The 24,258-nt window shown below is 41.9% G+C and overlaps 4 protein-coding genes across 13 annotated transcripts; 2 read left to right on the top strand and 2 right to left on the bottom strand.

The window, feature by feature from the left end:
- Positions 1-3,866: 3,866 nt before the first annotated feature.
- Positions 3,867-9,061, bottom strand: LOC112290301 (uncharacterized). 5 transcript variants are annotated; one of them, XM_090255499.1, is made up of 5 exons: positions 9,015-9,061; positions 8,666-8,934; positions 6,955-7,216; positions 6,376-6,569; positions 3,867-5,993 (listed from the first exon to the last, which is right to left on the bottom strand). In XM_090255499.1, the coding sequence occupies exons 4-5, from the start codon at positions 6,538-6,540 to the stop codon at positions 4,392-4,394; spliced, it is 1,767 nt and encodes a 588-aa protein (XP_090111625.1). In that variant the 5' UTR covers positions 6,541-6,569; positions 6,955-7,216; positions 8,666-8,934; positions 9,015-9,061; the 3' UTR covers positions 3,867-4,391. The 5 variants fall into 5 exon arrangements, with proteins under 5 accessions (XP_090111625.1, XP_024392212.1, XP_024392210.1 ...); XM_024536444.3 differs by lacking the exon at positions 9,015-9,061 and having other exon boundaries at positions 8,666-8,970; XM_024536442.2 differs by lacking the exon at positions 9,015-9,061 and having other exon boundaries at positions 8,413-8,738.
- Positions 9,062-11,680: 2,619 nt separating this feature from the next.
- On the bottom strand, positions 11,681-17,832 carry LOC112290302 (protein root UVB sensitive 4). 5 transcript variants are annotated; one of them, XM_090255501.1, is made up of 12 exons: positions 17,414-17,570; positions 17,081-17,116; positions 15,924-16,737; positions 15,517-15,663; positions 14,988-15,134; positions 14,534-14,596; positions 14,101-14,283; positions 13,622-13,727; positions 12,991-13,154; positions 12,780-12,845; positions 12,549-12,600; positions 11,681-12,035 (listed from the first exon to the last, which is right to left on the bottom strand). In XM_090255501.1, the coding sequence occupies exons 3-12, from the start codon at positions 16,440-16,442 to the stop codon at positions 11,854-11,856; spliced, it is 1,629 nt and encodes a 542-aa protein (XP_090111627.1). In that variant the 5' UTR covers positions 16,443-16,737; positions 17,081-17,116; positions 17,414-17,570; the 3' UTR covers positions 11,681-11,853. The 5 variants fall into 5 exon arrangements, with proteins under 5 accessions (XP_090111627.1, XP_090111626.1, XP_090111628.1 ...); XM_090255500.1 differs by having other exon boundaries at positions 12,991-13,166; positions 17,414-17,551; XM_090255502.1 differs by lacking the exons at positions 17,081-17,116; positions 17,414-17,570 and adding an exon at positions 17,694-17,832.
- A 1,171-nt stretch (positions 17,833-19,003) lies between these two features.
- Positions 19,004-20,117, top strand: LOC112290823 (calvin cycle protein CP12-1, chloroplastic). Its single transcript, XM_024537553.3, has 2 exons — positions 19,004-19,388; positions 19,741-20,117. The coding sequence occupies exons 1-2, from the start codon at positions 19,206-19,208 to the stop codon at positions 19,942-19,944; spliced, it is 387 nt and encodes a 128-aa protein (XP_024393321.1). The 5' UTR covers positions 19,004-19,205; the 3' UTR covers positions 19,945-20,117.
- Positions 20,118-20,994: 877 nt separating this feature from the next.
- On the top strand, positions 20,995-23,313 carry LOC112290822 (uncharacterized). Of its 2 annotated transcripts, XM_090255498.1 has the most exons (2): positions 21,118-21,769; positions 21,874-23,081. In XM_090255498.1, exons 1-2 carry the CDS (start codon positions 21,739-21,741, stop codon positions 23,064-23,066), a joined length of 1,224 nt encoding a protein of 407 aa, XP_090111624.1. In that variant the 5' UTR covers positions 21,118-21,738; the 3' UTR covers positions 23,067-23,081. The 2 variants fall into 2 exon arrangements, with proteins under 2 accessions (XP_024393320.1, XP_090111624.1); XM_024537552.3 differs by having other exon boundaries at positions 20,995-23,313.
- Positions 23,314-24,258: the final 945 nt, after the last annotated feature.

The following is a 24,258-nucleotide window of genomic DNA, read 5'->3' as shown; positions in this document are numbered from 1 at the left end:
GACCCTCTTGTTTATGATATCGAGAATAATTCTTCCAAGTCTCATGATCCTTCTAAGTTTGAGTTCAAGAATAATCTATTATATTTTGAAGGACGCCTATATGTTCCAGAAGGAGAAGCACGTTTACGTGTTCTTCAAGCACGTCATGACTTTCCAGCAGCAGGGCACTTTGGATATAATAAGACTTTGGAACTCATATCAAGAGATTTTTGGTGGCCACAAATGTGGAAGTCAGTCAAAGACTTTGTACAATCATGTGATATTTGTTCAAGATCAAAAATTCCTCATCATCGACCTTCAGACTTCTTCAGCCATTACCTATACCAGAACAACCATGGTCTTCTGTTTCTATGGATTTCATCACAGATCTTCCAAGCTCAAGATCTTATGATTCTATATTTGTGATAGTAGATCGTTTCACCAAGATGGCACATTTTGTGCCATGTACAAAATCTATCACAGGTGAAGAAACAGCTAAGCTTTTCATTGATAATATCTATCGCTATCATGGATTACCTAAAGATATCATATCAGATAGGGGAACTTAATTTGTGTCAAGATTTTGGAGGACCCTTTTCAAGATTTTAAAAGTGGACATAAAGCTATCTTCGGCTTTCCATCCTTAAACTGATGGACAAACAGAGCGCGTAAACCAAGTCTTGGAGCAATATTTAAGGTGTACTATCAACTACCAACAAGATGATTGGACAACCCTTCTGCCATTGGCAGAGTTTGCTTATAATAATACAGTACATTCTTCCACGCAACAAACACCTTTCTTTGACAATTATGGCTATCATCCACGACTTGATACTTTTGATTTTTCAAAAGTTGATAATCCTGCAGCAGAAGATATGGCAAATCGGTTGTCAGAGTTACATGCAATAATGAAGACACAATTGAAGGAAGCTCAAGAACGACAAAAGATAAACGCAGATCTATATCGTATGGAGCAACCACAGATCAACGTCGGTGATAAGGTATGGCTACTTCGTCGCAATATCAAGACTACTCGACCTTGTGACAAGTTGGACTATCGTAGGCTTGGCCCCTTTTCTGTTTCTGAACAGATCAATCCAGTTGCATATCGGTTACATCTACCAGAGTCAATGAAGATCCATCCTGTATTCCACGTATCTCTTCTTGAACCATATAAGACAGTGGATATACAAGGAAGAAGACAAATGCCATCGCCTCCTATAGAAGTAGATAATAATGAAGAATTTGAGGTGGAAGAGATATTAGACTCAAGGCGGCGCCGAAATAAGCTGGAATATCTTGTTCATTGGCGCGGATATGATATTAGTGAACGCACATGGGAGCCATCCAGGAATCTAGCAAATGCATCAACTAAAGTCAAAGTTTTTCATCAACGACATCCATCAAAACCAAGATGAAAATCTCTCTTATAAAAGAGACAAGATTGAGGCAAGATAACATTCAATTTCCTATCCTTGTTTGTAACTTCTTTGCATTTGTGACGCTAATTAGATGGAGAGCCAACAACCAGCAGATTCAACTCAAGAACCTTCGTTTGCTGACCTGCCGGATGAGACATTACGATTGTCACAACCTTCAAGACGACGCAATCGAGATGAAGATCTTCAAGAACGACATGTTCTTCCTCGAATAGATGGTGAGATACAACGCGTTTGGTATCACGATTTGGGAAGGGACTCCCGATGTTTGGTGATTTTGCTAGAGGTAGGAACAACTCCTGATGGTGTTCCGAATATTCTATTCGAAGGAAGTTATGAAGGCCTGAATAATGATCAAATAACTGGGTGGTCTTCCCGCCCTGGTATGGGACACTACCGATGGTTGAGAGGCCCTATCAATCATCTTCGAAGAGAACAGAGATCAGAGTATGTGGCGAATACAATTCGTCGCATCATAGATTTCCTCAACATATGATGACCGCTCCTCGTGGAACTCGTCTCTAGAAGGGGGGGTAATGTCACGACCATAATCATGTAAGCTAATAATTACATATAGAAATAGGTAGAAGTAAGTAAAAGTAGATAAAAGTAAGTTAATTGTATAATATTTAATATAGAAGCTTCTTAGAAACTTCCTAGACGCTGCTTTGACTTCATAGGTGTCTTTAATTGACTTTTTGGATTAGAAACGTGGTCAACAAGTTGGCCATGTGCCACACATGTTATTAGCTTGAAGATCAAGCTAACTATGTGGTCCACACGTAGAAAAACTTGCCTTGTAAGTCAAGGCATGTGTCCTACAAAGTCAACACATATTAGAGGTCCTATAGAACGTCGCCACGTAGCCCCTAGTTAGATAGTATATATAGAGACAAGAGTGAAGGCTTCTTCACTCTTGTCAACTCCTTTCTTGCTTCTAGTCCAGGTTCAAGAGTCTTTAGTTTCTTGTCTTGTGGCAATAGCCATTCCAGTTTCCTTTTAATATACCTACTTGTTTATATTTTGACTTATTATATCGAGATAGCCTTTTGGTGTATATTTTTCTTCATCGAGTCTTTGTCCTTGACACTATTATTCTATTGAAGGAGCTTAAAAATCCAACATCAAATATTGGATATATATATATATATATATATATATGTATAGATATAACATCTTAAATCAATTGCAATTATGCAGTAGAGTACTTTCTAAATGCTATAAATGAATAAACATACTAAACATTATATATTTATTTAATTGAATGCTTAAATAAATATGCACACAGAATTTGAATGATTTATGTAAAAACTATACAAATAATATCCATCGTGATTTATTTTATTGTATTCTATTGTTTTATAATAAAGAGTGCATTTATACTTTGGAATGTGGGAACGTGAGTTCACATTTTTAGAGAGAGTTGCCAAGATTGTGTTCGCTGCTGTGGTCCGTTTATGAAAACAGCATGAAGGCAAGTGTGCACAGCTCACGGACACCAGCCCTGGAGCTGGATGGAAGCCACATTCTCAGACTAGACATTTCGAAGCCACAATATTGAGTGTAGAATCACACAATTCTGTTTTAAACATGGTCTCTACATTGTCCCGGTTACGCAGATCCTGCACGGCGCCATTCCACTGGAAGAACAATCCTGATGTTGTTCCAGCTCAGTATGAGCACCGGCCACTTACAATCTGCATCCCCTGGTGTCCCAAACAATCTGAACTCTCGAGGATTGTCAAGCTTACTCCACTGAAACAGTATCCAAGCTGATCACAGCTGCGTACTTGTCAACATTACTGTTACTAATATGGTACCCATAATACCATGAAGAGAGTATCACATTGGAGCTGATGCTTAGTGTCTTGCTCCTACTGGGTCGTGTTGCCAATACCTCGACTGAAGTCCTGTTAAGAATCAATCGCAAGGCTTCAAAGCGAGTGTACCTTAGCTGAGCGCAGTTCCAGAACAGCAGTAGAAAGACATTGATAGCTCGTGGAATATCCTCCGTACCACAAAACTTGGAGAACTGAGTTGGTCTTTCACTGCAACGATGGTAAAGGTTGGTGCTCAGGACACTCTTTCGATGTATGTATAATATTGAACAGGATTCAGAGCATGGAATATTTCGACACGTGACTTGGCCGAGATGTGTGCGCGGCGGTCCGATCTAGTAGCAGGTTGCACATGCGCCTAATAACGTGCCCTTCTGGTGTTTTCCAAGAGCTAAAATCTGCATCATTATCCCATGAAAGTTGTCCAAGTGAGCCATCTTATTACAAAACCCACAGAATTGCTAGTTGGGAAGGCAACAAACAAAGTTTTGCATCGAAAGCGATGCGACACTCATGTCATTTCACTGTTATTGCGCATCGCAACCATTCAAGCATTCAAGTTCCCTCAGAAGAAAGGTTTCCATTCGAGAGGAGGATCATGACGAACAGGTTAAACAAGTATAATAGTTGACATCTTCAATTCCATCGCGTATTTAGCAGGTATAGCGTCATCCGACGCAGAAAGTGAGAACCTGAAGAACTGGATCAGGTTGACTTTTCTAACCCTCTGATTACTGTTTTTCATAACAGTGTACATTTCACATTTCAAAAAACACTTTAACTAGATTCCTAGTTTATGTGATTCCATGAGGTTTTAACGTGTTGTTAATTTTTTTTCAAGAAAGACCACCGGAAGCGGTATTGTGGTGCCTGCTTACATATGATTGGGGACTAGCGGTCATCAGGACGCTCGGCCCACACGGATCAAACAACAAGGTAGCCTGGAGGTAGTCCTATTTTAATCTCTACAAATTTACAACATCACTTTCAGGGTCTTACTATACAGCTGAATTGGGCGACGTTAACAGGATCAACGAAAATCGTCGTGTATCAGAGACCAGGAGTTCCGATCACAGGAAAAACTTGCGGATATTCGTCTGATCTCTCAAAATTGGCTTCTGGGCCAATGACCTCGTCATTCCCAAAAAGCCATCGGAGACTTGCTTCCTAAACCAAACGCTTCAGCGGGTGACTGGTGATGATCCACAATTAAATTCGATCCAACCCCACCTTCCATATCATGCAGAGGCATTGCAGGAGCATGACCCACGAACAAACCAATGTGCCCCACAAGCTTATCTTTCCGTGAAAAAGTAGTGCCACAAGAACACAGCCACTTTTCACGACCACAGTGCTTTTCATGAGTCTTTAAGTCCGCAACAACTGAAAATTTCTTCGTCGAGCACTTCTGGCAATTGAGAACTTTCGGACAATGGCTACGGCGATAGTGATTCTTCACACACAGAAGAGTCTTTAGAGGCTGGAACTTGCGATGTTTCTTGTTCCTCTTACATCCCACATACGGGCAGGAGTATCGCCTCGAAGCGTTCGATGTAGGGATTTGTGTGCCTCTGTCGGGACGTGCAAGAGCTGCAGCAGTCTTATACACGTCGCCATGACCTCGCATGTGCATTCTCAGATTGGCGTCACGCTTGAAACCCTTCCCACAGATCTCACAGAAATGTGTGTGCTCGGCCAAAATTTCCGTAGCGTCCATCTCCACAAGATCAAACGAACCAGGAGAGATATTGTCGCTGTCACTACCCTCGTCATCAACTCGGGAATCATTGTCCAGATCCTCCAGGCCGGCATTCACCCCTCTTAACTCAACGGAAATAAACTCATTTGCACCTGAATCTCCTTCGCGTGAAGAGCTACCTAGGACATCGGAGGGTTTGCGGTCTTTGCCATCTAAAATACTTCCAAAATCCTTTCCAATCATATTGCTCATCGGATAGTGAATCATTGACCCCGCACTGCCGTTACCACCAACCTGTTGGGCGCCACTTAAACTTTGCTGTCCTGAGTTTTCAACATCGTCAATCAGAACAGGGAAATTACCTCCTCCACCAGAAAATCGAATCCCACCGTTGCCAGAGGTAATGGCTGCATTAACCCCTTCTGAGGCAGCAAATGATCCTCCTAATAGTTTTTCCATCCAATGACTCATGTGAGGTGCTCTCAGGTCATGCCTCGGTGCATTCTGCTGGGAAAAGTTTGGATTCGCAGCATTTTGCAGCAGCTGGCTCAAATGCATTTCCTTTGAATGGTTCGGTTGAGTTCCAGTGTTTACACCCGACTGTAGAAGGAGATCAACGGCCACCATCGCCAACTGAGAGGTAATACTTACAACAGCGGCACTTGCTACCTGCTGTTGGGCTAGAACATTGCCCTCATTCTGGAAATGTGAAAGCTGAGAGATAAGAGGCACAAGGGCTTGCAGCTGCTGGATCCTATCCTGAAGCATGGACAGATGCTCCGTGATACTTCGCACTCGCTGTTCCACCAAGGAAGCCTGGTTCAAAACATTCTCGGAAAAGAGTTGATTCGTCGTTTCATTATAAAACTGATGTTGATCGAGATTTGAGTCCCTGTTCCCGTGCTGCAAGTGCTGAAACAACCCTCCAGGGCTTTCACCACTTCTGCTCCCTACTTGTGCATGACCTCTGCTTCCACCGCCTGAAATCATTGATTGGATTTGTTGCTGTTGAATGTTCTGATGCGTATGACTTTGATCCTACAACATCCACAGCAAAATAAGAAACGGATTGTCAACTTCTGAATACCTTACTGTCGACTCTACAAAACGCCAGAATATGTCCATAACAAGTGATTCAATGCAAGACATTCCCTTCAGAACAGGGATCTGCAGCTACAAGCTTTCATTGATACAACTGATGTACAATAATGCAGTGCATGTTCAGCACTTCAGGACCAGACGTCTACAATCTAAATCACATATCAAAAAAAAATCTATATCCTCACTAAAAACGTGTAATAATATTTCTACATGGCAAAGCAAGGCCACCAACAGTCACGGATGCATCCATGACACAAATATCACATGGAAAGGCCTTCACACAAGATTTTGGAAAAAAAGAGCTGATGATTCCGCAAACCTGAGCATTGCCACTCATGGAGAACCCAAGAGATGAAGAGAGCAAGGGTGTATTTGGCAAATTAGAGGTCGAGAACTGCTGAGTCAGCTGATGATGAAGGAAGGCTAGGGTAGACAGAGAATCATTCGTTGGACTTGGTGCGGGCTGCTGATTGCCACCCTGCATCGTGCATTGGTTGATACTCGCAAGTCAATCTGCGAAGAAGAGCTAAATTAGATTTTATTATACATCGTAAGGTGCGGGTTGTACATTTCACAATCTTTCCTAAACACCGTACACTAGTAACTTAACTGCTTCGGGCATCGAATAGAAAAACAGGTCTTTTAGCTGAATCATAAAGTCGACACATGTGTCGCTACAGTGACTGATGTATCACATTATTACCGCCATGCTCAAAAACTTAAACCCCAACGCGTACCACGATTATTACTAACAACCCGCAGTGTCAAGCAGCCAGCTTCATTTGCATCATGCACCACACGTCCCAAGCAACGTAGAAGCCTGGCTAATCAAAATAAGCTTTGAGTCAAGTACTCATTAACAAACAAGCTTAAGGTAATGCTTAAGAACAAGTCTTACCTAGTCGTGTTTAATTCCAGAGTCCCTCTCACAATCAGGGTGACAGCCTGGCTGCCAACTTTGCAGCAAATCTAGACTGCCGACTTCTTTAAGGGTCCAAAAATGTGTACTTCATCTAATGGACCCTGATCTACTTTCAGGTTCTCTGTAGTGCCTCTGCGAAGATGGAGAACACGAGCGCGCCATACCAAGCATTGGTCGAGTTAAAAGAGCACAAACACATTTCGTCGATGGCATAAAGCAGTCCACGGTACGATACATTCTGCTTTCGCTCCAACATGACACAAAATAAACAGAAGTAAGTCCAAGGCCACTCAAAACAATTGAAGTGTACCACATTATTTGAACTCACGAAGACCTAAGTGCCCAACTTGTTGATCCAAGATCAAAACTGTGTTCTAAAAATAAATATAAAATTATCAAACCTATTGATATATATGTCAAAGATCAACCGCCGTCATTCTAAAAAGGCTTCGGCATATAATGTTCGGACAAGTTCAAAGTGGTTCTTTAAATACTCTGACATGGAGTACCCAATGCTTACGAGATCAATGATCAAAAAAACCATTGATGGACTCGCTCGTTGCACAACAAACTGGTCGTACGTTAATTGAAAGGCTTATCAAGGAATGAAATAAGAACGAAGAGACTTGCAAAGCCAATGTAATGAAGTAGTCAGACGAAGAAAACCTAGAATCGTCCTTCGCTACCCTGAAATGGCAAAGCTGAACTCGGCAAAGCCTCAGCATCATAACGATACACTGTTCATTGAAATAAGTTTTCGGTAATACAGGACTATGAAATAATCCCAAGGTTGATACACCAAGCTCCTTCAGCTTTCTAATCTCAACCAAGAACAACGCAGTTCATAATGTGCAAATGACCCAATTAGGTGCTTCAAGGTCCATAACAAAGATCCGAAATCTCGGGACTCAAGCAGATCGCTTCAAACATCACACCTACACCAAAGCTGGCGGCAGAGCCAAACTAAACTACAGTGACAAAATCCTTCCCCTTCGATAGGAGTCTAAAAATCCTATCGTTCCAAGTAGACCGAACATCATAATGTAGGTGCACAGTGACAATTGACGCTTTCATAGTGAGAGACTATCCCCGACTTCAGAGGAGAACATGACGAGGCCGCTCTTCCAAACACCAATGTGCCGCCTACAGTAGCCATATTGACATTCCTAAAACCAAGAACACCTCCACTACACAAATACTCGATGCACGGCGGGCGTTAGAAACCTGGAACTTCAAAACGATCACTCACTTTCCCAACTCCTCTCAAACCTAAACCCAACAGTAAAACAGCAGCAGAAGACAACCCACATAAAACCGACTCCGAGTGTAGCTGAAGATTCAGAGCGAGTGGAGAGTTGCGAAAGAATTAAAATTTCGATTCGTGCACAGGGAAGAACAGCAATTAAAATTTAAACATCGAGGTCTACGAGATACCTATAGAGAGGTCCCCATGTCCGCGTCGCTAAGATTACTACTCTAATTCCTCCAAACGGTGGTCAGGCAGCCTAAACCTCCCTCACAAACAAACTCCGCAACACCGAGGGCAAGGACCAATTCTTCACAAGAATCCGAGATGGCAATGGAGACGCAATCACACCTAGATTCTACATAGTCACCTCCACATCCTTATCTAATCCCGAACGGGGAAGCCAGACCATAACAGAAGCAGTCTCTACTTATGAACTACCTGGCTTCTTCACGACACGCTTTTTCCTTGCCAGACATGGCTTTTGGCACAAGAGCTCACGTATCCCGACCTCCGACCTAGCCGGGCTCCCAACAGTACACTAGAAGCGACTCCATGTACACTCCTACAACGAAGGAAGTGCTTCGCCGATCTGCGAACTGCAGCTTGGAAAGGCATTCTAATCAAAAGCAGCATCCAGGATTGCGTTTGAAAGCCGCTGTGGAGCCACGTCGAGCGACATCCTTGGGGCAAGAGATCCTGCTATGTTTCTGCCACAGACGACGGTCAGTTGCACCAGGAAACATAGAAAAATCCACGGCACTGGGGGGATAGGGAGAAGGCAACTTACCCTAGGTGCCAGATCCTGGTCGTCACTTGGCTCGTTGGTACTGCAGTCGGTCAAGGGAAGAAAAGTGCGTCATAACGAACCTGTGCAGAAACACAGCCCAATCATCACCTCGCTCCGCTTCGTCAGTAGGAGGACGTCAGACGAGTTCAGTTCACCAGAAAAAAAAAAAAAAAAAAAAACATTTCGAGAGAACTCATGTGGCAGAATCATAAGGTACAAGATTAAACTGCACACCCCCCAACGCTGCTGCATGTTGAAGGATTTTTTATCAGGGTCCCACCTTGTCGGCCCCACAGTGATGGGCACAAACGGAGAGAAGAATTCGGTCAGCCTGAGGCCGGAATTAGGGGCAAACAATCAGAGGCAGAAGGTTGAAATTCCACCTCCAAGAGCTTGCACGAACTCGCACAGATTTGCGTGGTTTCTGCTTATCCTCGTTTTCGGAACGTTTCTACGCAGTTCCATTTAATTCAATGAGACCAGAATGTGATCTTCCCTGTCGAGGAAGCAGCGCGGTGCCCGCATGCCCCCAGTTTGATTTTTCCTACTCGTTCACGCGAATCTCCGAGCTGCCAAGTCAGGCGATCAGATCTCACCGCCGAGGCTCACATGTTGCATGAATCTGCCTGCCATGCGTAGCGCTTTCACCGCTCATCACTTTGTGCTTGTCGTGTGTGTTTCAGCATTTATACATTCAAGTTCTTCCTCGCGTGTGATGTGTTTTTTTCTTTTCTTTTTTCTTTTTTCTTTTTTTTAACTTTTTGTCATTGAAGACAGTTTTGAAAACTTTTAGAAGTTGCGAAACACACCGAAATTCTTAATGATTTATTTTTAGTTGAGGATAGTGCTTGTGAGTAGCCCTCTCTCGGCGCGGCCACTGTTCAATCTCTGCCGCATTAAGTTTTTATTCTTCTTTCTGTTTGCATTCGTACTGAATTGATAAATTCCGTTCCACGAAGTTCGATGAAATTTGAAATTTAGGGTTAAGTGCGACTGTAAAATACTATGCCATGTGTCAGTCTTTGTTGTTTGTTGTTAACTGAAAAATGTTTTTACTTCAAGCTATGTTGTGTTTTATCCTTTGTTGGCCTTTTGTTTGTATTCGATACTTCTAATGTTTTTTTCTTCTTCTTTTTTTACATTCCATTACTTGGATAATTCCCTTAGACGAGATCTTGTGAATGGAGGCAAATTGTTGTAAAAATAAACTATAACAACTTTTGTTTTTAATTTATCGATCATTCTCAAATTTGTACCCTGTGTTGTGTTCAGATTATTGCAGGCGAAGACAGCCAATGGTGATGTGTTGAACAAGTCTATTGATTAAAATAAATAAATAACGATCAAAAGCTTATAATTTTTTTTAAAAGGCTCAACTTAAAAAGTTGTTTTATTTTTTATTTTTTTATTTTTTTATCTCTGTGTTACAACAAATTTGTTTTTGCTATGGCAAGTATTTTTTTTCTGTTCATTTCAGAACTGTTTGTCAAGAAGAATATTACCCCGTAGCACATAATCCAAATTTACAGTCAATTGCTAGTAATATGCCTACAAAATTTGGGAATATGCAAACATGTACGACTAGGAAGCAATCTAACATTAGCACAAACAAATATTCATGGAGCTGGTATAGATGAGAATTGGTAAGACACCGATATTACTAAGTGAGATCAGATGATAAGATTTGATAATGCTATTCCTGCCCTTTGCCTATTGAAAAAACTTCGCACCAGCTCTAAATAAGCTGGTTGGTGGTATTAATATAATTCAAGTTGCATACTAGTTGAATAATACTCAACAAAATTTAGGACTTAATCAATCAGTAATCATGCTTGAAGATTAATGACATTCGGAGAGAGTATTACTTATACTTTATTAAAAACATTTTTTCTTCTGTTCTTCTTACACTTTATCATAGTATTTATTTCTTTTCTCATGAAAGTTCCTTGAAATAATTTCTGTCGAGCACAGAAAAATAGTGTATGTAACATATCAAGCTATGGTGACTTGTCTATTTAGCATCCAAATTGTGGAAAAAAAAAATTGTTCCACTCAAACTTACTCTTCAATAAAAGAATAAAACTGTAATAACTCCTGGATCTTTTGAGTCCAAGTAGTCAATTACCAATTGCAATTAAGTTGTGACCAATTTTGGGTTAGTCTCAGTCAAGTATTCCGACCCACTCAAGCAAACTTTAACAAATACATTGAAGGGTTCATGTGTCAAACACTTCATAAGGAGCTTCTTGATGCTTGACCACATGTCAAATTCTCAATTGAGGTGAAACTCAAGAACGGCATTGAATTCGGCATTCAACTCCCCTGGCCTGTATGTAGGTATGATCAATGCTTGGCAGATTTCAGAACATGTAGTTCCAGCGTCAGTTTTTTATTCAAGCAATTTACTATACATGGGTGGTCCCTTTGCCCTCGTAGGTCTTTTATATGTGGAGATGCAATTGTTTGATACCAAGTTTCCGTCTACAAAAGTGGACGATGTACAGGGAATTTCCTTCCATACCACATTCTCAATTCCTTGAAATCCGTTTTCTGTTCATTCTTCTAATCGTGTGGCCCTTCGAAATAAGGGACGAGTTGCTAGGCAAGACAGGATAATGTTACCAAAGGGGACCCAGGAAATCAAATGATGAGAAGAAGACATCAGATGACACCACTCAAACTGTAGGTTTCAAATTTGGTCCGAACAGATTTCAACCTGCATTGTACAGCATCCCCTTGCTGGTTGCTGGAAACGATTCCCTCCTAAACAACAATAATGTATCCTAGACATGAACTTATGCAAATAAGAGGGCGGCTTGTGTTTGAATGACAGTAAACTTCAGTTATTGAGGATGCTGAAACTGCATTGCTCTTTGGGGCTCAGCAAGATCCTCCTAGTGATCCAACCACCATCCTTAATAGCATCCAGAAGTGGTTTGAAATCTACTTCTGCATGCGTCCTGCTCTCAAGAAGAAGATTTCGCCATCTGCCATTAACATCCCCTTTCTCATATTGTATTCCTGCACACAATCATGCACCGACTGAGAAACGGATCACTGGTCCAGGTACCGAGTTCCACGCAAGTATTTCGGACGACATGACAGCACTCTTCAGAAAAGGACAAACGTCGTGGTAACTTCAAAAATCATCTCACAGATGTGCACTTTAAACCAATTTGTCACGACACTTTACAGGGCTTACCACTGACAGCAGTGACCTGCACGTTGACTACTTACGTTCTTCAAGCGCATTGAAATTTTAAGACGAGAAAACCACGGTATCTTTAAAACAAGGTATCGCCTCTCATAACATCGATACAAAAAACTGACTAGCAATTTCTCTTTCAAAACCCTATGTAATGACCAGCAATTTTCCACACAACCAGGATTCTCAATTCACCGCATATGAGGAAGCCGAAATTAGGGCTACTTTTGGCAGTTAGTTAATAACTAAAAGTTCTCTTATCTCCAGATTACAGTCCTTGTTTGTACCCTTGCAGCTCACAGTGACGAAAAGAGATATGGTAGCGTTACCTAGTTGCTCCAAGCTCGCCTTTGAGGTGATCGTGGTTCTTATATGACACGCCTGAAAGGCAAAAGACAATAATTCAATATTTCAAGCGACTTGGTGCAACTTCAATAGGCTTTTTAACAAGATAGAACCCACACCAATATCAACATCAAGCGTTCCTAGCACCAAATGTATTAGGAACACCAAATGTTCTGAATACTAGGCGTCCTAACATTCAGAAGAATTTTGTGCACCTGTAAAACGCCCATGATGATATCTTCAGTGGTCGCCTTTTCATTGAGCCACAGGAGCAGTCTCGGCTATCAACAGACCAAGAAACATTAGAACTGCAGGGTTGAAAGAACAAAAGCACTTCATACTTGCACAGTAATGATCTACATATGAAAATAAACCATGAATTCTACTTAATCCGGAACCTGGAAATACTCGGACAGTTATAATTACCTGTAAAAGGCTGAGATGCCCACGAAAAGGTGATGAAAAATGTGGCTCAAGGCAGAGGGTATATTTTTGGGTTTCTCGTAAGTTAACAATGTTCATGAGACCTTCAGGCGTAAGATACCGCAAGGAAACAGCACCAATTCGCAAAGATAATTGATTCTTAAAACCTGAACCCCCCTCTCCACCATTTGCAAACACCATGTTAACACCGAAAACTGAAAGCAATATGATTCTAAACATTACCGGTAAGATCGAAATCAAATTTAAATTTGATGTAGAGAGAAGGTTCAACGTTTGCTTTTGGAGCACTTAGACTCGTTTATCAACTCCCAGTTGGAAAAATGTGCCAACAGGTGGTCCTGCTAAATACTTAATTGCTGTTCTGGAGCACTCATGCAGCAATTATCACCGTCAATAGAAATCCAGAACGTAGATATTCCATAATCACGTTTTCTAGCACTAATATTTGTACTACCCCAATCACATAAGCTCAAACTGCTACGGTCCCTCCAGCGAACCAAGTAAACAACTTGAATATTTTCTCTTATTCTTATGTCCCACTCCACCATGGCATACAAATCCTGTTGCCATCTCGCAAAATATATTATTTGATTGCATCAGAATAGTTACTCACCTCTGAAAAGATCGAGCAAGGCAACGTTTTCGATCTTGCTAACCTCCTCAAAACTTGGTATCCTGCGGTCCTTCACCCATATATTGATAATGATCTCCAACCTCTCCTGTGTGTGCACAAAGAATTTGAGTTTCAAGAGAAGATTGATCTAATACTAAAGGCATGGTTGTTGAAAATAAGATTGATGAATTATAAATGTCATGAGACTCCTTTTAGTTGGAGAATTCAAAAAAGTATGGCAGAAGATTTATGAAAATGACCAATTTTAAAATATGGGCCATCTGGATTGTCAGCTAAGCATACAGTGAATTATTCTCTAAGCATACGACTTGGGTTTGCTGTCCACTGACTTAGTAATTATTATGAAGAAGTATCTTCTGAATATCAAGACTATCGGAGTAATAAGTACAATGGCTGGCATTTATCTAAATGTTTATTTCCTATTCCAAGACATACAAGTGCAATGCAGGCAAGGTCACCTTGTTCAAAGTTTGTAGATGCACAGCTTGAAGTTGCTGATAAATTGCAAACAATTCTGCTGATGCCAATACAGGATACATTGCTAGAGGTAAGAATTTCTCAATTTTCGGAAAATTATGGATAAACTGACTCAGACAGACTGCGGCAGCAAGTCCTAGATTGTCCGCAACCACCGTCTGTGCCTGCAATGGCAGAAAACAGTAAATAGATTACTTTAAAACTCATATCTCAAACTACACTCTGACCAGTTCTGGAACAGCTGTACCTGCTTCTCATGTCCAAATCTGGAAACTAGCTTCACAAACCATGCAACTCACACATATAAAAAAATGCACACGATAAGCTAAGTAACACTCAACCAAAATCAAAATAAGGGAGAATATTAAGTAAATCTCTAGATGCTTGAAAAATGAACCCTAAGTAGGAGTTTACCATTCCCTTAGCAGAAATATCCGCCAAATTATCCCCCAATGCAAAGCTCCGGTGAATAGCTGACTACACACGCAGAAAAAATCACCGTAAGGAAGCAATAACTGGACGGTAAAACGCGTAGCTGACGCCTGTGTTTGTGGGTTTTAAGAAGATAAATATAATGCAACAGAATACATGGCAATCAATACAGAAAATACAATATTGTGATGTATAGAAAAAGTTTTCAAGTTCTTAAGAAAAGCACTACGAGATTGAAAAGTCAACGAGGAGACCTCTAGTTATCCTATACATTGTTTTACCATCGAGGTCAGCAACTCTCTACTAGCACAAGGGGCAGCTATGTTCTAAACTAGAATGTGCAAAAACGGAAGAGGAACTCACAAATATTACAAAGCTTTCCTAACCATTAAAGCAACTCAATTTGCACGCACAAAAGAGTTTAAAAGATGCGCACACTTGTAGCCAGGTAGGCAGCATAAGCTATAGACTTTGCAATGTTGGCGAGTGTTGCTAAGAGCAGGAAATGTTGAGGAAACAGAGGAGTCAATATTTCCAAGCCTACACTCGAGCTGAACAAAACTGACGTCCAAAAGCGCACTCTCTGCAAGTGAACCAGTTGACAATAAATTAGGCCACTAGAATATTATCTTCAAGCGCCACACAAAATCGTGTCATTTGAAAAATAGCCTTACAAGCATCTTCTATCAACAGTATTCAAATAATACGATGTCCAGGTTCTTTGCTACTCGGCAGAGGTCTCCGTTGCAATGGACCTTCAAGAGATTATGTGAGGGTGAGGGGCACATCTGCATCGTTACTTAACGAAACAAATATTAACGCTTTCATGATCGTCACCCACTGCTAGTCATGCTTAAAGGCTGAAGCATCCAAAATTAACAATCTGAACTCATCAAACTACAATAGCAGAATGCTTGCAGTTAATTGAAGGAAGTTAGAGAGTAGACAGAAGTCAGAGGTCTCACTTTTAGGTCTGAGTCGAAGGTTCGGCCAAAATTCGCTGTGAAAAGAAGTTTCCCCAATCGTCCCACCCCATCTTTCATCACCCAGTTCAGGGCAGCAGCTGCTGGAAGTCTCCGTTTCGCCCCCACCCCAACGGCCCATAGCATAGCCTATTACACATCAACCAAATATAAGATAGACTGCACTTACGTCTTCCATAATTCTGTCCACATACATTGTCACAACAGCAAATTCAACGTATCAATCGGCTTCATATAAAAGCTCAGCAACCAACCCATATCCATGCTTAAATATCAGCTTTTATATTCATCCAGGGTAAACCAAATTGCGTACACTCAAAGAAGCGAGGAAATAAACAATCGTCTAACGATCTCAACACAGTAGAGAATGTATTGAGAGAGAAAGAGACCTGAGTACACTGAAAATGGAGTACTGAGCTCAAAAAGCGGTGAACGAGTTTCCATTTCAGATACACAAGGTAATGCGGCCAAACTTGATCCGGAACAAAGATTCGCTGCAATGTTTGCCTCAGCTTTAATACACTCCCAGCGACCTGACCACTCACACTTTCATTTCGGGCTTCTCCGTTCTGCAGAGATACCCCATCAAACTCTACAGCTCGTATTTGTTCTCCATCGAAAACATACTGCCATTGTCGGCCTCCCTCGAAGATCACCACGGGAAGCTTCTTCCCATCCTTATATGGTCGGCTAGATTTTCTCCACCCACGCCATTGTTTCCACGCATGGGAAACTTCCTCCACAAAACATCGGCACTGGCAGCGCTTATTATCAGTAAGGGCAGCCGAGGACTTCTGCCTTTTGTGGCCCAGGCGAAGGTGCCTACTGGAACCATACAAGCATTGCGACGATCTGACAGAGACAAGTGAGCCTGGCCATCCCGGTGCTAGAGAGGAAGTGGTGACCATTTAGGGTTTTGCAAAAACCCTGCGCACACCAAAAGGTTTCTCTGATATTCCACCCTGCGATTATTTACTCCACCCAAATTCGCCTAAGATTGTTCACCAGAGCCAAAGCTTAAACCTTCCCATAAACTTGGAACTGCAAGAAGGTCTCATCACTCCTACGCCAACAAAATCCCTCGTCTCTTTACGGCCAATTGTACAGAAAGATTCACTTCTTGCATCGCCGGAGCAATACTCTGAATAGGATTGCCAGTGTTGAGCTGCAGAGTTCTCTATTCTTTCAAAACAACATAATCACCTACACAGGCGCGAGCAGTATTGCATCCATATGAGAATTAGGGTAGCCGGCACAGAACAATCGTTTATCGAGATAAAGCCGAGATGTTCATATCCCAACATTAATCTTGGGCACTCGTGCAGAAAAAAGGATGGAAAAAAAAATAAATAAATAAAATAAAATGGAGCAATATAACCAAGAACACTGAAGAGCTCGGATTCATTCACAATTTTCGCTGATGGATCTACAAGAGTTCATTATACAAACATATCTCACTTCAGCAAGTCAATGTGACCAATAAAATAAAATCAATAGAACAGAATGCGATCACCAATTACAGAAAAACAGCTACAAGAAAACTTACTGCTACATCTGGCAATCACAGAGCTTGGAAGTAAACCTAACAACAGAACACATGTACCAACACACCACAGATTCCAAGAATTTCAAAAATCTTCGACATTTAAAGGTCTACGCATTCCTGCCCCCCTTAACCATGCGACAGTTTCCGGAAAAGTTTGGAATGCAACACGATCCAAGACAATTTTGAATCCTATTGCAACTTTTTGTCAAAATCCGATTGCTAAACACCATAGACAAATTCTTGACCCTCTTCGATCAACCAGAACACAAGGCAAAAACAACCAAACCACCAAATGATAAGTCCGCTCTACAAAACAAGAATCCCAACGTTTACCTCGGCATTCCATCCAGCCTGCGCAATAGCTGTGATTGAGCGAATCCTCGATGCATCATGAGGAATCATCAACACAAGCTAAAAGGGCAGAAGATTCACACATCCCGATCAAATGGAATTTGACCCCTGACAAGACGGAAGCGGCAGGGCAGATTCAATTGGAATCCACGTGAAGTCCCGTTCATCGAAGGGTGAAGTGAACGTAGACGCCGAACACGGCGAATTACGAAAGACAGGACTCTGTACCCGCCGGGTATTATGTTGAGCTTTCCAACGTTACCTTAACAACGAAACGTACCCTGATCATCCACCAGCTTCCATCATGGTATCTATCTCCACGAGTCTGTAGTCCTCTCCGTGAGGACATCCACAGTTAGGGTTTCGCCCTGGCAAGAGGACACCGTTCGTTTCTGCTATTACTCGACAACACTACGTGCATCAACTAAATATCGTTGCAGATTATTAATGTGAAGTGAAGCAGGAGGAGGAGCATCTTCCATCGTCTGGTTTGTCTGGTTCCAAAGAGTTCCTATGAATTCCTCCTCCTCGCCGCCTCGCTTCCCAACCGTTAACTGTGGGGCCTCCCCTACACGGTAACAGGAATACATGATAACCATATCCCATAACCGCTTCATTCATTCATCTCATATCGCGCTCACAAGCCCCCCCTTCATTCATCCTGGTTCATCCCATTTCTCCACGCCTTTGGGCTCTCGGCATTGAAGTTAGTGGAAGGTTACAAAATTGTACTTTTTATTTATTTGTTGAAAATATTAAAAAATAATTAATAAAATAAAAATAAAACGAAAGAAATGTGTTGAGTGGATGGTGGGCCCATAGCAAAAACTGTGCTATTTTTTTTTTATTTTTTTCTAATTTCCATCATTGAATGCATATTCGACAGCTCAAAATAAACTTTAGGATCAAAGAAAATAATTAATTTTCAGAAGTAATTTCTAATGTCATAACTCACATCCATATTTTAAAAATTAAAATAAATAAATAATTTATAATTCTCAGAGATATTTCTTTTATAACATTAGTGTGGTCGTGAAAGTAAGGTTTTGAAAGTCATTTGAATTCAAAAAGGTTTCATAAAATTTGGATTTGGCCAATAATTACACGCCACCCATATTTGCATAACACATTGAAACTGGTTAAATGAAACACAAATCTATCTTGATCTTTCTCTGTACATGGAATGATTTTTCTGATTTTATTTTTTGTTAATTTCCCACATAATAGAAAAAGTGACCATAGTAGGAAAATATTCTAAAACAAGTATGAACGTTGGAAATGTCATCCACATTGGTTGTCACCCATTAATATTTCATTTTATCCTCTTTTATCTATTTTTACAATAACAATAATAATAATAATAATAATACTGTAGTTAGAACTGGAGTGATAAAAGGAAAGTGCTTAAAGAGAACCCTTGAACATCTAGCTTACACGTCGTGCAACAGCAGGAGTAGATTTTCGACACGGATGAACGTTGTAACGGATTAGAGAAGTTCATTTGTTAGTTCATCCATCCACATGTCCCCCCTAGTGGGGGGAGGAAGACGCTGTGTCCATCAGTTCGCCATCTCCATGCATCCCTTGCGCTGCAGCTCTGCCCTCCACCACAATTTTGCATCACGCATTTCATCAGATATTTTCCACGCGCTGCAGTTCTCTCAATTTGGTCACACTCTCGCATCGATTGTCTCAGAGAGCAGTATCGCTGTTGTATTTGGTGACCTGAGTGAGTGAGTGCCGGGTTTTGGAGCCCCTGTAGCGTGTTTCAGCAATGGCGTCCCTTACACTGGCGTCTCCCATGGCTGGAGTAGTGTTGGCTGCGCCTGCTGTCTCTATTTTCAAGGGATCGTTCTCCACTTTCTCCACCGTGAGGATCGCCCCCGTCAAGGTGAACAGGTGCCTCTCCGTCGTCGCCATGGCTACTCCCCAGAACCGTGAGGATGTTAAGGATAAGGTGAGCATTCGAGTGTCTGTATGATTTTCTTGGATATTTAAGTAGGGTTGTTGTACCTACGCAGCGCCCTTAGATTGCTGTATAACATGGTTTAGGGGAGCATCGAGTTGTAGAATTGTGTCTTAAGTGATGCGGGACGATGACCTTTTAATCTCCTTCTGATGTATAAATTTGCTAATTACTTTCTCCTCCCAGTCTTAAGCATTAGTATCGGTTTTGTTTGGTACACTATGACGTCGTGGCTGCATCTTTTTATGTCTTGTGAACACGCGATGTTCATGATATTAATATGATTCCTACTCCCTGAATTCCAGCGACTGGGCATAGTTTTAATTTGACTTTTTGTGCCTAGATTCCCAGCGCCATTGCTGAAGCTCAGCTGACCTGTGAAGAGGACCCCAATTCTGCTCCATGCGCTGTAGCGTGGGACAATGTCGAGGAGCTGACTGCTGAAGCCGCGCACCAGCGCGACCGCGAGAAATCATCGGGTGATCCCCTCGAGAAATACTGCGCAGATAACCCCGAGACCGACGAATGCCGAACATATGAAGATTAGGACATATTTAATTGTATTATGTGGGTATTTTATGTGCAAATTTGCAAGGGGCGGAGCAGAAATAGTCTTTTTCTAGGCTTTACACCACATGCAGTTGCTGCCGCTGTACAAAAAAATTGAAATTCTCTGGAAATTTTTGCTGGAATGTAAGTTTACTCGATACTTGTAGTTCACTGCGACTGCGTATATGATTTCAACCTTGTCTCTTTGTTTTGATACATGCACCTCCCCGAAGAAGTGAAGTAAACGCTGTTCAACGTTCGCCATCTCTCGAGAGCCTTTGCGTTATGAATAATGAAATCATTGTGTTACGGTTTGGTCAATTTCCCTGAAGATTACCAATTCTGATTGTCGTGAGTTCTTGTTACGAAGTTGAGCTGTCTGAGTTTCATGCTTTGCTTTCCATCCAGATGAAACGAAGCAGTCGTTACTTTTGAAATGCACCTTGTGCCTGCAGGATCTGCCAATCTGTATACAGAACTGTGACTGTTTTGGATCTGCAATCCCGCAAAGTTGATGATTATTGTTCTCCAAACCCTAACTCTCAATAAAATCGTTACCTTCCACCGCCATCACTGTAGAGACACTCTTGTATCGCATACTCGGCATCCCGAAAGCCAAAATCGTGTAACACGATAGCACGTTTTCAGAATAAAAAGGATATCTGTCGACGGTACATATTTCCGTGGACTAGGTTTTGGTCACGGCAAAGATGAAGTGAGATTGGCACACCAAGCTCCTACAGTAGATCATTCCTCAAGGGAAAAATCCAGACACATCAGATAATCAGCACAAGTTCTTACGAACTGCACGCTACGACAGTTGACTTGCAGCAATGAAATTGCCAGTATGGAGAAGTAATGCAGCAGACCCTTGTCTTGTACACACCCACCATTGACTGAGGAACAACGGTCTTGACTAAGAAGTGAAGGATAGATGAAAGCAATGCCGAGGCCGTAGCATCTCTCTCTAAGGGCAACGTCTGTATTAACCTGGCGATTTTATGCGTGATCAAATGTGGCTTAGGTTGGCGGAGAGGATTGGCGCAAGTTTTGCACTTCTATGAACCTGACTGGTGTCCGTGGTCGACGTAAACCTCGTTGATCCTCATCCGTTCCCATCCATTTTCGCATTAGAGACCTAGAAATCGTGGGCCACTTCCGAAACATGTTCTTTACTGACACAGCAGTATTGATTTGTAGGTTTACCAGCACAGAGAAGCAGGCTGTCTAGGTTTTGCAGCGGTCGTGTTTGCCAACTTGTAGCATTTCTGTTTAGAATCCGAAGTAGCGAAACTATCGTCGCCTAGTGAAAATTTAGAATCTTTGTGGCGCGTTCCATATTAAAATTGACGTTTTATTGTTTGGAGGAGAGGGCGTTCAATCTATTGAGTATCGTCCTTGGTAGCGTTCAGGAGATTACAGTAGGAATCCTAAATTGGTTCTCGTGGCATGAGGAAGCAGGTCGTTTGCTGGACGTGTAGGATTGAGGACATATCGTAGAAAATTTCTCAAGCAAATCTAGTGTTTGAAGCTATGAACCGTCTCTTCTTCTTATCGCAGTCCCCTCCTCGCATTTTAAACTCACTGAACAACCCTCCTTTGACGTCCCTTAACTTATTGCACTGGATCTTTACTCATCCGATATCGCGTTCTGTGGACTACGGCCATCGATTCCGTTCGGGTCGTGGTATCCGTTCGCAGCATGCGGAATCTGCGACGAGTCACTTGGTTGCGGAACTGATGTCGCCTTCGCAACGTCCGGGGTCTGCTCGAGGAGAGAATTTGGTTTTGGATGACGAAAATGTACCCACTGCTTCCTCAGTGTATGTTCATATCCCTTTTTGTAGACGCCGATGTTTTTACTGTGATTTCCCAATTGTGGCAGTCGGTGAGAGGACAGACACCAACAAAGCTCACATGGATGCAGGCATGACGGACTATGTAGACCTAGTTTGCCGAGAGATTCGCCTTGCGGCGAAGGTGAATAGCAGCAAACCCTTGCAGACAGTCTTCTTTGGTGGGGGAACTCCTTCTCTCTTGCCCCCTCCTCTCCTACTCCGCATCATTGACACTTTGCACGAGCATTTTGGTATCGATTCAGGAGCAGAGATTTCTATGGAAATGGACCCTGGGACGTTTGATGTTCATTCTTTGAGGCAATTGATGGATGGCGGTTTGAGTAGGGTTTCTATGGGCGTGCAGTCCTTCCAGGGTGCTCTTCTTGAATCCTGTGGCCGCTCACACGGCCTATCCGAAGTCTACGAAGCTATCGAGGCAATCCACGCAAGTGGTTTGAATAACTGGAGTCTGGACCTCATCTCGTCTTTACCACATCAATCTCTACAGGACTGGGAACATTCCATCAACGAGGCTGTGAAAGCCTCTCCTGCCCATGTCTCTGTTTATGATTTGCAAATCGAGGAGGGCACTCTATTCAACAAGTGGTACAAACCAGGGCAATCTCCCCTTCCAAGCGACGATAATGCTGCTGAGTTCTACCGGATGGCCTCAGCCAAGCTCCAGGATGCTGGTTTTGCACACTATGAAATCAGCAATTATGCGAAGGAAGGTTTCCAGTGCAGACACAACCTTGTCTATTGGAACAATCTCCCCTACTTCGCATTCGGATTGGGATCAACAAGCTACATTGGAGGTCGAAGATTCTCCCGGCCTCGTAAGTTCAAACAATACCGGGAGTTCGTTGAGCAATTTGAGAGTTCAGGAGGTGTCATTGAATGTCCACAAGATAGTACAGAAGACAGAGCCTTGGACGTTATAATGCTCTCGCTTAGATTAGCTCGGGGCTTAGATATACAAGCTTTCTCTCAAAGGTTTGGAGCTGGTTTGAGCACACTTGTGTGCAAAGCTCTACTGCCTTTCGTCTCCAGTGGTCATGTCGTTTTTCTGAACGCAGACGGGGACATCTTGGACACTGAAGTTATCAAGGCTCTTGTACAGGATAGCAGAGTTTTTGGCCTTTCTAGGTTGTCTTATGTACGCCTCACGGATCCAAATGGGTTCTTGCTTTCTAATGAAGTGATTGCCTCAATCTTCTCCGCGTTACCCAGCGGGGAAAATTCCCAATATCGAGCATGTCTTTGCAACCTTGTTGATTACTGATTATTGATTACTGTCTTCGCAACTTAATCTGTCGTAAGCAAATATGATCTGAATTTTGTCGATTTTAGGAACTGGCTGCGGCAAGAAGCGCTGCTTAAATTTATGCTATGCAGGGTCCTCGTGAATGTCTCTACGCCTCTCATCATCCAGGGTTGAACTCAAGTTCGGCACTTCCTGGAAGAGAATGAGAAATGATAGAGCAATCCACTTTGTAATCTTTCAGTTGTTCAACCGAGAGCCTTCCAAAAGTGTATCACATGTTCACTCCCATTTCTCATTCGGGTTTCTGTGAAGGAGGTTGAAGGAGTGAAGAAGTTATGAAGTCTTATTAAACAAGTTGACCTGGACTATCTGGAATAATTTTCAACTAACTACATCAATATTGTTAACGTGAAGAATTATAATTCGAAACAGGTAAACAACTTAGCTCTGCCCCTAATACTACGTTCTACTTTTAATACAGTGAAGAAACAAAACAAAATCTCAGATGGAACCCTGCCAATACATGAGCTATGTTGCATAGCAATCATAATAAATTCATGTTGTATACGATTTGGGACTCAGTGTTAGAACTGTAAATAAATAAAAACAGGAAATATCAGTAAAAATCAAAAACAACTGTTATCGAAACTGCAGCCATTAACTTATCATGCATGACCTAATTCACGTAAGTCCAGAGAGAATTGGTTCACAGTCGCTGCAAAGTGCTGCTCTGGGACGCTGCATAAACACAGAGCCGTCAAGGAATTCAAACCCCTTTCGATCTCGCTCAATTCGGAAAAGATTTGGTTCTCGAACTTCAATTCCCACGAAAAACCATCTGATTTGAGAGGACATAAATTGATAAATTGTCCCTACATGGATATCGAAACTCATGGAAAAAATCAAATTCATTACATATACACATCCTCAACACATTGATTATATGTATAACAGAAACACCAGACTAAAATCCATTGAAATGAAGACTATGTGGTACACAGGAGAGTTTACGGGTCTCCTCTCCCTCTCACTGCATATTTCAATAATGAACACATAACGAAGATTTGAGAGTGAATCTCAATGCTCGGTAACAGTATTCAGGAAGAAGGGCGATCTGCTATTTACAAGATTCTAAAAACTGTCAGGTAAAGAAACATCAAATCACATAAATTAGAAAGACTTGAAGAGCCACAAACTGAAGCTAAATAAC

This window comes from Physcomitrium patens, chromosome 13, assembly GCF_059467195.1.
Source record: "Physcomitrium patens ecotype Gransden chromosome 13, ASM5946719v1, whole genome shotgun sequence".
NCBI classification, from domain to species: domain Eukaryota; kingdom Viridiplantae; phylum Streptophyta; class Bryopsida; order Funariales; family Funariaceae; genus Physcomitrium; species Physcomitrium patens.
Note: the sequence above shows the minus strand (reverse complement) of the source record. Positions and strands in the feature narration are given on the sequence as shown.

Excerpts from the sequence above, each read along its gene's own strand:
- LOC112290823 (XM_024537553.3), top strand. The coding sequence starts at position 19,206 with ATGGCGTCCCTTACACTGGCGTCTCCCATGGCTGGAGTAGTGTTGGCT. Across the intron at positions 19,389-19,740 it reads GTGAGGATGTTAAGGATAAG|ATTCCCAGCGCCATTGCTGA; the intron begins GTGAGCATTCGA and ends TTTTGTGCCTAG.
- LOC112290822 (XM_024537552.3), top strand. The coding sequence starts at position 21,480 with ATGAACCGTCTCTTCTTCTTATCGCAGTCCCCTCCTCGCATTTTAAAC.
- LOC112290302 (XM_024536452.3), bottom strand. The coding sequence starts at position 16,442 with ATGGTCACCACTTCCTCTCTAGCACCGGGATGGCCAGGCTCACTTGTC. Across the intron at positions 15,664-15,923 it reads TCCATTTTCAGTGTACTCAG|GCTATGCTATGGGCCGTTGG; the intron begins GTCTCTTTCTCT and ends GATGTGTAATAG. Across the intron at positions 13,728-14,100 it reads ATCTACAAACTTTGAACAAG|GAGAGGTTGGAGATCATTAT; the intron begins GTGACCTTGCCT and ends GTGCACACACAG.
- LOC112290301 (XM_090255499.1), bottom strand. The coding sequence starts at position 6,540 with ATGCAGGGTGGCAATCAGCAGCCCGCACCAAGTCCAACGAATGATTCT. Across the intron at positions 5,994-6,375 it reads CCATGAGTGGCAATGCTCAG|GATCAAAGTCATACGCATCA; the intron begins GTTTGCGGAATC and ends TGGATGTTGTAG.